The 15,587-nt window shown below is 43.6% G+C and overlaps 1 protein-coding gene across 11 annotated transcripts in view; it reads left to right on the plus strand.

The window, feature by feature from the left end:
* Window positions 1-55: 55 nt before the first annotated feature.
* Window positions 56-15,587, plus strand: part of SNX8 (sorting nexin 8) — a 28,546-nt gene continuing 13,014 nt past the window's right edge. The window contains exons 1-4 of one of the 11 annotated variants that reach the window (XM_030001308.1): window positions 56-450; window positions 2,059-2,138; window positions 12,707-12,897; window positions 14,976-15,093. In XM_030001308.1, coding sequence (XP_029857168.1) covers window positions 12,757-12,897; window positions 14,976-15,093 — 259 coding nt within the window. In that variant the 5' untranslated portion in view covers window positions 56-450; window positions 2,059-2,138; window positions 12,707-12,756. The other 10 variants (XM_030001303.2, XM_030001305.2, XM_030001306.2 and 7 more) reach the window with 10 other exon arrangements.

Raw genomic sequence — 15,587 nt, forward strand, 5'->3', positions numbered from 1 at the left:
TTCTCACCCCACAGCAGCCGTGGCTCTCCCCCATTTCGTGCCTCGCTGTGGTTGAGCCCAAGATGGCGCCTCCTTCCAGTCTGCCGAGGTGGGGTTCGGCCGAACCATTTTTTGGGAAGCGGAAAGCGGGAGGCGCCGTGACAGTTAACTGCGCTGAAGCAGAGCGAGGACTTCCTGCGATTTCGGCAGCTCAGCGTATTCCCCTGTCCAGCGCTAGGCGGAAGGTGACAGGACAGGGCGCTGACGCGAAACCTGCCCGTCGCCCCCCCTACAAACCTTCCACCGTGGGCTTGCCCGAAGGCTGGCGGTGCCCGCGCGGACGCTACCAAGCTCGTGCAGAGGGGGAGGCGCGCGGCGCTGCGCCGACACCGGCGCGTTTGTGCTCGGGCGCGGCGAGCCCACGGGGTGCGGCGGCACCCCCCCCTCCCCCGCAGGCGGCGGGGCCGGATGGTACGGCCCGACGGCAGCCGCCACATCAGCCCCGCGAGGGGCCCGGCCGGGCCAGGCGACATGGCGGGCAGGGGCTGTCCGCCGGGCGGGGGCGGCGAGGCCTCTGGGGTCTCAAGCGACGGGAGCGGCTTGCTAGCTCACAGCTAGCCATGTCCGGGCCACTGTGGGTCGAATATACCAGGTCGTCTCCGAGCGTTGTATTAATCCCCACAAGACCTTTGTGGGTTTTAAATAACCGTTTTCCGTGAGGTAAAATATGACGCTCGCCATCCCGCATCACCGCTGCAGCGCTCCGGTTAGCGGGAGAAGCCTTCCAACGGGGCAGAGAACCTGGCTCGGCACGGCGATCTCTCGGTGCGGTGGTACAGACAGAAGGACAAGACGAGTATCTCTCTCTAGTGTTTTCCAGTGATCTGAAGTGTTACCTTGCGTAATCCTAACATCATAGTATGATTTTTAAACTGGTAAAGTTCTCTCACGGTGGCTACCACTGTGACCAACTTTACGAGAGAGATGACCTCTATTGATTACACCATTACCTTAATTCTCGGGCACCTCAGGTTGATGCAAAAATACGTGGAGTGTCATTTTTTTCAGCATGCGTGCTAATACGATATATTCAAAGTGGCAAAGGGAACCTGGAATTTGTCTTGGATACCATCTTGAGGTTTTGGTGATATTTTTGGAGGAAAAAGATCAGAACAGTTCTTGAGGCATAGTTCATTTGTGTTCACTTCTGAGATGACCGCTTGCATTTTGTGTAGGGTTTTTTGGTTGTTTTTTAGCCCAGTGTTTTCAATCAAATTGTACAGAATAAGAATGCCAGCATAAAAAACTTGTGAGAAGAGTAGAACAGGTATTGTCCTTAGCATTTTAAATTTAGACCCTCTCTTACGTTGCAGTATCTTTCATGTTTTGATAAAATCTTGAGAGAAGGTATGTAAGAAATTAAGCCAAGAAACGCCAGTGCTGTAAGTTATCAGCTAGTCACAAGATGGCACCCTAATTCCATTCAAATTCAATTGGTTGAGCGTGTCAGTTCCGTATTTAAGCTACGGGCAGTGCTTATGAATGGAAATGATGACTGGCGCTTTCTGCAGTTACTTTTTTTCCCCTCGTTATATCATGGTAGTTGACCAGACTTTTGATTTCCTAGTTTGCAGCAGCATTGACATGCTAAAGAAAATGCTGTTACCTGTCCTGCCATCACAACCATATATTTTTCCAAATGTGAGGACATGCTGTGGTTCAATCCGTAGTCCCAGCTGGGTCCTCAAGATTCCATGGCTCTTCCAGGAGCATGTATGCAGTCTCTCACCTGTGTTTCACCACTCTCACAGTTGCCTGTATTGTTGGAATGTGCAATTTTTGCATATTACCTTTCTTCCTGTTTGCAAGCTAACTACTACTTTTACAATCGCTTTGGTTGAACACTGAATCTAAATGTTGGATCCTCCTTTCCTATCTTTGCATGGTCTGCTATTTGCACTTTCCCTTACTTCACAGAGACTTTTGATTTCTCTTCCTTCCTTCCTTCCTTCCCCCTTTCCTTTCTTCTATTGAAATTTTAGTCCCTGTGCTATCTCACTGCTATTCTTTCTCTTCCAGTCCTCACTCAGCAATCTGAGGGTGAGTGGAACAACTTTTAAAACCACAGATTTTGGCACTGGCAGCTGGAGCCTGTTCCTGTAAGTATTCCACATGCAAAACTCCTAATCAATGGGAAATTTTGGGAAAGCAAGCTAGCGGGAGTGGCTTTTTGTAACACAACTGTCAAACGAGCAATGCCTCATGAATTTTACTGAGTGCAAGTGATCTGAGAATAGTGGAGCTGAAAGCACCGTTTCCTAAACTGAATTCTGAAGGAGTAAGGAAGCTGTTGTGGTCTGTATGAAATTTTATCTAATACTGATAGGATGTGCCCAGAATGATGCATTGAAAGGCTAGGGCCTCAGGTAGTCACGTACTTTTGCATTACATTTGTTACCTGGAACCTGCTGACATGTGCCCTTTCTTTCTTTCTTTAGTGATTATAGTTTCTTCATGCTACAGGTTTTCCAGAAGCTTTTGCTGCACTTACAGCAAATAGGGAAGTGTTCAATAACTTATGTCAAGCACAATCTTTCTAGCCCTGTTCAAAAATTATTTCTGCAATTGAATTACTTTTCACAGTATTTTTCTTCAAGACTCCTCCCATGGGTTGCAAAAGCAATCTTCAGTTGAGAATGTCTTATTTATACCAAATAAATAGTTATGCTATTAGCTTAAGTACAGACCAATCAAAAATCTATAGCTGAATGAGAACATGTTGATTCCTCCATTCATTTTCTCAAAAAATGCTATATAGGCGAAAAATTGTGTAGCGCTTAGTTTTCAGAAGTGCTGAGCATGCAAAACTCTCCACTCGGCTGCTGTATAAACATGATTTGAAGGGCCTCTCAGCTTAAATAATGCCATGCTTTTTTTAATTTTATACACAGCTTTAGTCTGCACCCACGCTTGTGGGGATCTCAGCTGAAATAGCACTGAGGCAAGAGGCAGAAGGAAAAGGAGAATCACTCAAGTCATTCACATCTCTGTAGCAGCATGAAAAGTTTCAAGGGACGGCATTATGATCGTAATTACTTACACCTGCAATAATTCTCGCTTTATAACTTTCTGGTTTAGTTCTCTGTGCATATAGTGGAGATAACTATCTTCCCATGATTAATAACTATCAGGAACATTAATTAGTGAATGTATCCAATACTTTGGATATTAAAAACATAAATCATTATTATGGATTGGTAGCATCTTAATCTGGAGGTCCAGAATCTACACATGTTTGTGTGTGTCTTGCTTGTTTGATGGTTTTTTCAGGAAAACCACTTCACAAAACATACGCCTTATTTTTCACCAGTGTTGACCATATCATTCCTGACTAATAAAGTACAGGAAGTGGGGGGGGGGGATCACTAATAAAATGAGAGGCATTCATACCTGGAATTCTTATTTTTATGCAGTTTTAGAAAGTGTATTTGCATTCCAAATGCTCATATTTCTGTGCTTTCCTGAACAGGCTGATGTTTGTTTCTACCATATTTACCTTTGTTAGTGCATTCCTTCTGGTGCATAGCACAAATGTTACAACGGCTTTTTCTTTGGAAAAACATTAAATACCTACTTTAACTTATCATCAAGAATATTTCATAAAAATCCAGGTGTATCCAAAATACCAAAAATACTGAGTGTAGGAAACACCCTGATTGATTGACTAGATAGCAGGAGCAATTAAATGCCGGGGAAAAAGGTAACTCAGTGAAAGAAAATAGACCAACGTTGTCTTGGAGTATCTCATCTGACTCGAAATACCAAGTACAGCCTCCCCGTCTGTCGCCACGTGACTGGACTGTCTTACTACCGCGACCGACAACTCGTCTACTTTTCGTAGCGCACAATGAAATCTGCCTGCAGTTCACGTTCCCAGTAAGCATCCTTTCCAGCCTTCAGAAGGAAAATTAATTTGATTTCGGAATAAAGCCTGTATTAAGCCCATGAGCCGATCGCTTCTTTTTCTATGCTTTAAGATGTTTGAAAGGTTTAGGATTAATCTTGAAGTGGCGTAGAAGCGCTTTGAGCAATCCCGCCGGCAGCGGGGACGGCTTACTGCCTCTCTGGGAGCCCCAGACCCCGCTGGGAGAAACCCGACGCGTTCCCGCCAGCCTTGAGCCCCCAGAACCGACGCGCGTGTTGAAGCGTGTTGCCTCATCAGGGACGTTATCGCCAAGTGCTGCCACAAGCGACCGTATTTTGCCATGTCCCCCGACGAGGAGAGCCCGGCCGAAGCCCCGTGAGTGTGTGTCCCCTCCCCGTCTCGCCCCACGCCGTCCCTTGCCTGCCGGCCGCCCCCACGCCCCGGCCCCGCGGGAGGCGGCCTCTCCCCGCCCGCTCCGCCCGCGCTGACAGGCGGGAGCTGCGGAGGAAGGGGAGGGCGGCCGCCGGGCCCCGGCCTCACATGACTGCCGCCGCGATGGACGGCGAACCGCCCGCAGGCACCGCGGGCGCCGGCACAGGTACGGGGCGGCGGGTGCCCGCAGGGCGGGTGTGGGTGGCGGGGCGGCGCCGCCCGCTCCCCGGCTCCGGGGCCGCCGCGGTGCCCCCTTCCCTGCCGCCGGCGGCTCGGGGAGGCTGACGGGGCTCCTCGGGCGGGGTCGGGGCCGCTCCCCCCGCCAAAACCTGAGGTAAAAAGGCGCCGCCGTCTCCTCCTCCGCCCCGGGGCGGCGGGTGCCGGGCCGGCCCCGGCCCGCAGGCGGGCTTGCCCCGCCGCCAGGCCACGGCCGGGCCTCGGCGGTGCCCGTTTCGTGGTGGCGGGGGGGGGGGGGTCCCCTCCCCTGGCGAAGGTGGCCTCAGTCCCTCGGTGATGAATAAGGGGGGAGCGTTGGTGGGCGCCCCGGGACGCTGGGTTTGCCTGCCCCGGCGGCCGCCTCGCAGTGCCCGGCGGCTCGGCAGGAGGTCAGCCTGGCAGGGAGCCCTTCTGCCGGGGCTTAACGCGGGGACGGGGCGCGAACCAGAGCTTTTCCTCTCGGGAGTCGTGCGGCCGAGCGCGTCTGTGGGTGCTGAAGTGACTTTCTGTCGTCTGCTTGTCCCCCGCCCGCTGAAGTGGACCCAGGGGCACGTTAAAGCATGCGGGGAGAACTGAAGCGGTTCGGTAGGCACACTGTCACAGTCGGTCCCGGACGGAGGCCACGTCTCCTCCTTACTGACCCAAGCCAAAAGCAGATCCAGCATGGAAAGGAGGAAGCAGCTCCGAACGCTGAAGTTTTAAGGAGCGTGCAGCTGGATCTGGGATCGAGAAACTTGCAGCCAAATGCTGCCAGCGCTTGTTGTGAAATGAGAAATGGAGGGAGATCTGGGTGAATTAAGAAAATAACATGCTACGCTCGTAACGGTTAAGCTGAGGGAAACAGAGTAATACAGTTCTTCAGAGTTCTCTTAAAGTGGCTGAAGTTTCATACTGGCAATTGCTGCTCTGTGCATAGTAATTTTTTCTCTCTGTTTGGAAAGAAAAACTAGTAGACGTTACAAGTGGGTAAGCTTCATGCAGGGAAAAGTGGTTTGGTTTGATTATATTCAGGATCCAGTGTGAGTGTGCTTTTGATAGGCCTGTGATGCTCCTGATGCGGATAATGCTTATAAATAAATTATTTTGGAATATTTCTGTCCAGGACTGATGTAAGATATTTGGATATTGAACAGCAGCCTTTGTGGAAAAAATGTCGTACTGTACCAAAGAGAGAGCTTGTTCAGGTATGTCTATTATGGATTTACCATCTGCTTCAGGAGCCTTATAGAGTTAAAACAGTTGTCTCTGAATGGAGTATTCTTGACCCGATTAACCTCCACGCTGGTGAGGGTGCTTCTCTAACTGTCTGATCTACTCATCCTTATTTAGAAAACTTGGCTTTCTTTGACAAAGCTTGTATTGTGAACACTGAGAGAAGGTATCTAATGATCTTAGCAAAAGAAAAATGATGCTGTGAAAGCAGGAATGCTTTCATTTCTAGCATCATGATGCGGGTTCAGTCATCTTGGAAGTTTCACAGCCATATGTAACTTTTTTGGAGATCAGCAGCTTGTCAGTGAACATTCTAGGAGGATCTAAATCTCCTGAGTAATGAGAGTCCTGACAGGGATCGTTGATTCCCACCTATGACAGCACATGCAAATGCTGTCTTTTTTATTTTGCAGGGTTAAAGCACTTTAACACAATCAAGAGAGAAGAGAAAAAGTATAATGTCCAATACATTAAAGCCAGTTTTTCAAAGTCGCTTGTATTGACTTTTTTTTTTCTTTTGCTCCCATTTGAGCCTGTTTTGCAATGATTGTAGGGAGCTAATCCAGGTGTGTTGGCTGGCGAGGGAGGGGGTTGTCTCCTTTTCTTCTAGTGGTAAATCTTTAACTGTGTGTGCAGCCTGTAGGCTTGGTAGGGAGGGCTGTGCCAGTTGCAGACAGAATTTGCACAGAACCGCTCTGATTTCCCCCACAATCTTCAAGTTTTAGTGGGTTGGTGCAGGTTGATGGAAATAAATTTATCAGTTAAAGACATGTGGAACTGATACAAAAGGAGGGGAGCTTTGGTGATTGCTTTTCAACAGAATTTGAGATGTGAATGAGTTTGTTCTAGTTACAAAACGCGTGAAAAGACCATTGGGAGACCGTAGTGTGTGGAGTGGCACACCATTTTTTTAATGCTTAAATGCCAAGATCAAGTTTTTACCCAGCGTTATTAAGAGGGTGAGAAACGTGCAAGGAAGATGAGAAGCAAAACAAAAAGATAAGCAATTTATTCTGTTGGGATTTTTCTTGACCTGTATAAGGAAGGATAATTGTGGAAACTTGGCAGTTTTGTACTGAAGCTAAAATGCCCTTGTATAAGTTTCCTGGAGAACAGTTGTATGTGTTATTACTTGTTGGGTTACCTTTTTGGGTGTGAATTTTTACACTTCCAACCCCTTTGTTAGAGCTGAGTGTGAAAAATGATAGTTTAGCAATCTTCCGTTGTAAGCTGGGAAACTGCCCTAGTGAGGATTTGACTTTCTCTGTAGTCTTTGGGAACATTCCTCGATGGACTTTTCTCTCCTAATCCTGTTATTTCTTCAATGTGTGTAGCTCCATCTCTCTTCATTGTGTTTGCTACAGTTTGGAACTATGGCTCCGTGGCTGACTTGCAAATGGAATGTGTTCCTTGTATTCCCAGACTTGGGAAATCGCTTGATTAATCACTTGATGATCTAACAGCATAGCTAAAAGAACAGGGCACTAGGCTTAAAGTTAGTTCTTTGTTTTGTCACACAGATTTACTGTGTGACATTGGAAGGAGATAACTTGGAGTTTTTTCTGCTGTATATTTTGTGATATTTTGAGAAGCAGTTAGAGGTCTACAGCTGTAGGGGAATGCTGAAATGCTAGTGCTTTTTAATTATTATTAAATAAAGCTGAGATAACCTCACCTATTTTTGAGTTGTGCCATTACTTATCTGCTTCATCTTGAAAAGCACCAAGTGTTGAATAGCAATCTGAAACTTAGCTGGAAAAAAAACCCCAGCTGACCAACCACAACCCCCCCTGCCCCAAACCATAACTACCCCCAATACCTCAAAAACAAAGGGGGGAAAAAAAACCCCAAAACAACCAAAAGAAAAAAAACGATCCAAATAATCCAGACCAGCCAGTGCAGGATGCATTTTTGACATCTGCACTGAGAAAGCTGTGGTGGCTATTTTTTTGGTTTTTTTTAAGGAGAAAACCAAAATGTTGGAGCCTGTTTTCCAACATCTAATTTTATCATCGTATGTGTATTATTTTATTTTGTCTTGTTTTGGCATTGGATAGCTTGTATTTACAAGTGGATTGTCGTGAGGGAGAAGGAAGGACACTATTGCACTATCTCTTCATTAAAGTGAAGCTAAATATGATTACTTTTCTTGTACCTAGTAACAAATACAGACATCCCATCCACATTGAACCTAGATCTGTGTATCTGTCAGCTTTGTTAGATAAAATAGACCGATTCCTTTGTGTTGCTCCTTTCTAAATAAGAAATGCATGGTTTTAAATTCCTCAAAAAAACCCCCAAACAAGTTGTATAGAGTTGTCTCAAAAATATGTAGAGCCCTTAATAGGAAGAAAGTTTTGGTTTGTTTGATTTTTTTGGTTTTTTTTTGGTGGGACTTCCGTTTTTCTTTTCTTGTTTCTAGGGGATTTCAAATTATGTAAGAATTAAAAGAAAAAAGTGAGGAAGGGAATCTACTTGAAGCTGTAGTTGAAATATGCACCAGCTTTCCAAGAGGTTGATGTGGACACTGAATTCTGGAATTACAGAGGCATGTGTTTGACACAATAAGGGGGAAAGATTTCCATAATTCCTGAGGCTTTTCATGAGAAGACAGAAAGGAAGGGGAAATGCTGATGAATGATATTTACATTGCTGCTTGAGTATTCGTGGCCCAGGAGTTTGTAGTGGAGCCTTCATTTTTGCATGGGGGAAATCTGAGGTATCTGTGTACAAAAATAGTCAGTTCTCTGAGTTCCCTGTGAGTGGGATCACCTCTGCTCTGCATGGCTGTGACCTGTGATGATGGACAAGAAATCTTAGCTATTTTTCCTGAAGGCTTTGCTTCCTTTCAGACTCCTTTCTTCTAGAAAATCTGCTACTAATATAATAAGTAATTCTATGACACCCTCTGCTTAAGTGTGTCTAATAAATTTAGCTGATTAGCACCTTGGTATAATAAAGAGTTGTTAGTAGCAACCATCTGTAAAATGGAGATAAGCCCTCCAAATTTGGCTGACAGAACTTAAATAGGGAAGGGAGAGCTGTGTTGTGATTTACCACCTATGCTTCCAGCCCTTGCATTGCCCTTCTGTACATGCTTGCTCACGTGTAAAACCTGTGTGCAGCTAATCAGACATTTGATATTCTACTTTGGGTTTGATAAATGCCTGATGTTAGAAATTTTGATCGAGGAAACTGGTAACTCTGGAGAGGGCAGGTTGCTGTCTAGTTGTATGAATGGAAGTAATGAACGGTGGCTGCTAACTAAAGGGTGAAATGGGTGGCATAAAGTAGCAAAGCTTTCTCTTTCAGTTGTTCTCAGGATAAGTTTCTCAACTCCTTTTAGTCCAAAGGCTACCTGACTTGTAACAAAAAAAAAAGTATTATGCAGTGTTTTTGTAGTTTTTTTCTTTTATGACCAAACAAAACTTAGGCTATGCTTTGAATGCTTCTTTAAACTTTTATTTCTTGTTGTCTGCTTGTTTGCATATGTATGCATATATATATTCTTTTAACTTTTATATCAAATTGTTTTCAGTTATACCAGGCCACTTCCTGGTATCTTATTGACAACAGATTGAGAAACTGCTGTAGCAGAAGGCTAGCTTGCACAAAAAAAGCTGATTTTTATTTTGTCTGCTTCCCTGTGTTCCAGGGGACCATTCCATACCTCATTTCTGTATTCACTTGCTGCTCTATGTATATAAACTCTACTAGATAATGATCTGCTGAAACCAAAGGGAATGTTTTCAAAATTAGCTATTCTCCAGCAGAGAGTGCGTGATGGGAAGTGTTAAGTGTTTTGTTACAATGCATGTAAATCCTTTTACTGGTTGAACACAGGAGCTCATACCAATGAGTTCCCACTATTGTCCACCATTCCTGGCCAGGGCTCTTGAGGCTGTTCCTGAATTGACTCTTTAGTAAGTAGAATGAAAAATGGGCTGAAGAATAGCTTCAGTATTGCTCTGCAGGGTTAGTGTTAATGCCGCGATAACTGTTTTCTAAAACTGGTTAACAGCTGTTCCAAAATCATCTTACTGTCTTCTCAGACCAATGTTTGAGGGTGTAAATTCACTCTGAGTAGCTGTCTTGTTGATAGGGAACACGCTGAGATTATTAATTAAACAGTAATTATTCAAACTTGTTTGTATGGTTGTCTGATTGGTATGATTTTACACATTTAGACAAGGTTGAGATCTAAAGAAGCTACAAAATATTTCAGGAAGAGCCAAGTGTGTGAACTGCTGATAAAGTATTTCCTGTAGGTGAATTTTGGAAAGCAAATTTAGAGAGTAACGATGAAAATTGGCAAAGTATTATAAATGAAAAGAGCAGCATGACCGAGTTGTCAAAGGACTGCCGAGTCTTGTCTAGCTCTCTCTGTGGGACTTCACTCTGCAGTTGCTTTTCGGGGTAATGTGGGTTCAGATCACTGTAATGAGTCTGAGAGTCCTTCTTAACATCAGTTTGGCTGATCATGCTGCAGGTTCCAGGACTTACAGATGAAATACTGAAGGATTTATGGTTCATCCTATAAATTTTTTCTCCTGATACTATCTTTTGCCACTGGGGGTTTCGGTAGTTTACCAGACAGTGCTGAGCCCCAGTTTAGGGAACAGTTTGTGCCATGAAAGCCCCACTTTGTCCATTGGCCAGCAGAAAGATAGAAAGCAGGGAGAGTGAATCAATGGGCAGGAGGAGTGTTGTATTAGTATAGATTGGCACTGCTCTCAGGGAAATAGGTGGGTTGCATTTTGGCTTGCCCCTCTTTGGGAGGCTAGCTTGCAGTGACTGCCTCTGCAATGTGAGCCAGTGGTTTAGCGTCACAGAGGAGTGTGAAATTCTGTGTAAGTGTGTGTGTGTGTTCACTGGAGGAGTAACAAAACCTCCTGTGTCATGTTGCATTTCACTGATGTGTCTTGAGCAATTAAAACCAAGAATTACAAGGGTGTGCACCCAGAGAACCGCTGCTCTGGAGAGCAAGGCTGTCTTGTGCTTTCCATAGTTCTTTTTGTGTGTATTTTTGACACTTACTCTTGATAGTGTGGTTTATTATACCTTGCTGCCCCACGAAAGGTCAGGTGGGCAAGGATTTTCCTACACTAGAAAATCTTTTGCCTTGCTATCGGTATTCTGAATTTTCTTTCCTTTTCAGTTCAGTATCTATCTGAAAAGTGGCTGTACAGATATGTTATCGCTTTATCCAGCAGTATCCCATGTCAACATTGAATTAGCTTGCATTATCTTACCACAAATTTCTGGCAGGTAGCTGGAACTTTTTAGAAGCTGCTACGTAGGTGGGGTTAGTAGGTGATACATAAGTCTATTAAAGCAGAGGTGTTAAGACTTGCTTCTCTGAGTCACATTAGCAGGAATCTGAAGCCTGATGAAATGTGGGATAAGGTCATTTGTCCTGGATTTGGTTTGGTTTCCTTAAGCCGTTTTATGGAACAAAGAATGAAGTGTCTATTCTGAAGCTGTGTATATGGGGAGTTGGAGATTACCTGTTTTCCCCATTTATCAGGGCCTAGAGCACATGAAGGAACAGGTGGGAAATCCTTACCAGGAGGAGGTCAGGGCTTTCAAGTTAAAGATACGAGTTCTTATCTTCCCTGAGTTAATCTCTTACACAGTTATCAACTTTTTGAACTATGTATCAAAGCTTAAAGAAATGGTTCTTGCTTCTATAGTGTTACTGTCTTTTTGTGTTCTCAAAATTTTTGATATGTTTAAGAAGGGATGTAACTTCTGCACAATGGTAAGGAAGGGATAATTAATACTGCCTAGCTTTTCTAGGTCACTTTTCATCAGTGGATTCAAATTGCTTTGTAAAAGAGCTTGCTCGCAGTATCCCTGTTAAACAGACATACACAGAGAGGAAGCAGCCCACCCGTTCCATACTGGAGAACAGAACTCAGGTATAGACTGAATAGATTCCAGGGTTATATCCACATTTTGCACCCTATTTCTTATGTGTGAAATGAGTAGAGAAAAAGGGTTGCTTTGAAAAACAAAGCAAGCTTAGTTTACAGTCGCATAATACGTGTCGTTATGAAGTCAAGTTGAGATAATGGGCTGCAGTCAGTCATTCGATAAGAGAGTACTGTGAATCATCAACTTTGCCCCTTCTTCGATGTAGTTAGTTCTCCAGGGCCATATTCTTAAAAGCCATCTTTTTTCACTTTTGCATCTGGCTGAGAATCAGTTAGAATCTCTGTCCAAAGCTGTCCAGCTGTGGTTGAATTCACTGTGAAAAGCTGTTTGTTTTTTAGCTACAAGCAGTGGAATAGGTATATTTGAAAGATTTTGCCAGAGCTTGCTGTGATTGAGGAATTGTTGGGTTGGTAGCCCTTATTAGGAACTTTTTTCCACTGCTTTTGAACTTAAGCATATTGGCATAATAAATTATTGTAATTCACGCCCACTCTAGCATACTGCCACAGAGTTTAGTAAAATTAAGTCAAATGAAGTGTCTCCTTCCTTTGTAATGACATGTAAAATTAATGTATTAAATTTCTGCAGCGCAGTAAAATAACACATTTTTTTTTTCCTTCCATGAGTTGTTCTAGGCAGGATCCAAAAGTGCTGAGCTAGGGTTTCGTTCATTTTGGCAGATCCTGCTGTGGTGGGAGCTGGACAGACAGGAAATGCAGGCCTCTTAGCTGATTCACAGAACAAATTTGGCCTGTGATTCTTCTTTTGCTTAGTAGAGATGTCTTTCTGACTCGGTATAATTGGTGGTGCTCCTGGGTGTTCTGAAGAGGGAGGTACCAATGTCTTGAACGTGTGCGAAGTAGCATAGGCTCCTGTGGGAGTGGCTTGACTGTTCTGGTAGTGTTGCACCACTGTGGGAGCACCGAGCAAGGGAACAGAATATTTTAAGGCTACTTCTTTATCTTATCAGGTCTACTGGACTGTTTTTCCCTTTTTGTCTTTTAGATTTGGCAAAGCCTCCAGTAAATGAACCGAGGGAACCAGAACAGTTTCTAATGCAGGCGCCCCAGGGAAATCCACTGCTGCTTTCCCACACCCTACAAGAGCTATTGAGCAAGGATAGTGTGCAGGTGGAGCTTATACCTGAGAAGAAGGGCCTTTTTCTGAAACATGTGGAATACGAGGTTTCCAGCAAGGTAATGTGAACAAGCATTTGTCTTAGTGAGAATGTATCCTCTTAAGAATGTCTGTGCAGTTGCTGTTGGCAAAGTCTTGACTAATTTGATAGATGTGTTGGGTGATGCTGGTTTTGAGTAGGCCAGTTGTATGGGCTTTCTCTTAATGCAGTAGCACTATGCTTTCTTGACCTGGGCTTCTGCAGTATGGAGCATCTTCTAACTCAGGTCTGATGGATGGCCTGCTAGTTTACTTGCTTGAAACCTGAGCTCTGTATAGAAGCAGATGTATAACATCAAAACCTGAATGTTTTCATAACGGATTGGTGTAGGCGACTGGATATTTCAAACTATTTTGAGCTAGTGAAGAAATTGTATTGGCAGTGCTAAACTGAAATCCTTTATAAGCAGAAAAAGTACTGCAAATCCTTCTGCAGAGTCTAGGCCACTTCCAGTTTACTTGCCCCAATCCTGACCTGTAGGTTCCTCTCTCGGTATAAAAGAAGATTGAAGATGAGTATCTTTTCCTTTTTATAGAGCGGCCAGTGAAATAGCTCTCCAGTAGCTTCTGTGTGTTTTTTCAAGATGGAAATCTGTCCTCTTCAAAGTAGATCATGAGCAATTTACATCTCCCAGGCCACCAAAACATCAGTTATTGAGTAGTGCTCAAACTGTTGTAGTCACTGTTGTACGTATTCAGAGACACTTTTGGGTCACTTGTCTGTAGTGACGTTTGGGGCTTTAGCTGTTTTAGATTAATGTCCATAAGTTTGTCAAAGACTGTTGTGAGGGGGAAAGGGCAGACACAGTGAACGCTTCTGTGGGATTTCGAGGATTCAATGTTTATTTTTGCCTGTGATTTCAGGGCACTGGACTCAGTGACCCTGGTGGTCTCTCTAGATTTTGAATTCAGGAACCTATTACCAATTCCTTTCAGTTGCTGTCATCTCTCCTACAGTTGTAGCTGTAGAATGATACTTCCTCAAAAAGAAGCATAGCTTGGCCTTGAGCTTCATCTAAGATCTGCAGCACAAATCAACATCAGATTTCAAAGCAGGCAGAGGGAGGCACTAGGGGCTGTGTCCGTTGTGCTCCAGTTATATGCCTCATTGCTTTATTTTTGAAAATGCATAGTGCCACAATAAGTGGTGGATGATGTGCAATGCAAATGTAGTGAGAATGAGTATAGTGTTATGTAGTCTTTCTTATCAGCTGCTCCAGTAGTTGAATCTGTAGTAAAATTATGGCGGGTTTCTGGTTTGTTTATTTATTTATTTATTATTTGTAAAGGATTTCTACCTCCTAAGTGTCTTATTCTAGCTGCTACCTAACTCCTTTTGGAATGAAAAAACCCAGTTTCTTTGGCCTCTTCTACATATTGATCTAAGAAATGCAGAGTGAAGGACTAAGGCTTTAAAGGAACTTTCAATCTTTGTTTATAGATCTAACATCAGTGAGAGGTCTCTCTTTCTCTTGTGAGGTTCACTTAAAGCATCAGTCATTTGGGCTAATGCTTAACATGATCTAAGACTGTTTTGCCACCTCTGGATTTGAAACTGATTCAGAGAAAGTTCCTAATAGGTAGAGCTCAGGGACTTGCTGTACTTTACAGAGCTCTTTTCTTGGAGCACTTTAAGAGTGTGGGCACTATTTCTAAATATTCTGTCTAATTTGGAAGACCAGAGAGTTTGAGGGAGTAATTGTATGGAACCACGGCGTGTTTAGGGATACTTGTAATTTCTTGGGAAATCTCTTCCTCTCCATTTCATAGTCTCTTTCATCTTGTTTGTGAATGAAATCTGACTTATGTTTTTAACTGAAAATGTTATTCTCAAAAGGACTGTAGTTAGAAGAATGCAATCTCTGTTCATAATTGAAAGGTGGCTGCCTTTGGAGTCTTCTCTCTCCTTCCCACCACAAGGCCTCTAAAGAAAAGAAATATGTTGTTTCTGCAGTCTCTGGATGTGATTTCTTTCTTCCTTTTGTTTTTAGTGCAGCTAATAGCAAAAAAAAAAAAAAAAAAAAAGAAATGCTGCTGATTTTCTTCTTTTTTGTCCAGCCTGTGTATTGATTTATTCTCCCCGCTTCCTTAATTGCAGAGATTCAAATGCTCAGTCTACAGGCGATATAATGATTTTGTGGTGTTCCATGAGATGCTGCTTCAGAAGTTCCCATATCGTATGGTGCCAGCGCTTCCACCAAAGAGGATGCTGGGAGGTAAACCTGGGTCTTTCTTTTGACTGAAGGGGTCACGGTGCAAGCATGGTTAAGGTGATACTGTTGAAAATGAATGTTTAAAAGATCAAAAGTCTTTGCTTCTGCTTGGCTTAGAGAACAACTTTGAGGTTATAATACACAATTTGGAGGTGTGAATTACTGCCATCCTAGAAATTCCCTATAGGTAAGATATTAATGTAAAATTTCAGTGGAGTTTCTTCCCGTGGAAGTTCAGTATCAAATGACTTTTTTTGGTGAGATTTGAGGCATAATTCTCATTCCAAAAGTCCAAAAGCATGGCAGAGTTGCAGGTATTGTTTTTTAGGAAAATAGGCTATGATAATCAGTGCTGTAGAGCTACGAGTGTAGAATCGCTACCATACTGTTGAACATCTGTAGTATGTATTGTAGTGTGTTGTTTTGTGAAATGTTCAGAATAGAAAAGATTTGTGAAAATCCCATTGTTTTTCTATAGTGAGGGAAGAGTAAAGATT

Source organism: Aquila chrysaetos, chromosome 25 (assembly GCF_900496995.4).
Source record: "Aquila chrysaetos chrysaetos chromosome 25, bAquChr1.4, whole genome shotgun sequence".
Classification (NCBI taxonomy): domain Eukaryota; kingdom Metazoa; phylum Chordata; class Aves; order Accipitriformes; family Accipitridae; genus Aquila; species Aquila chrysaetos.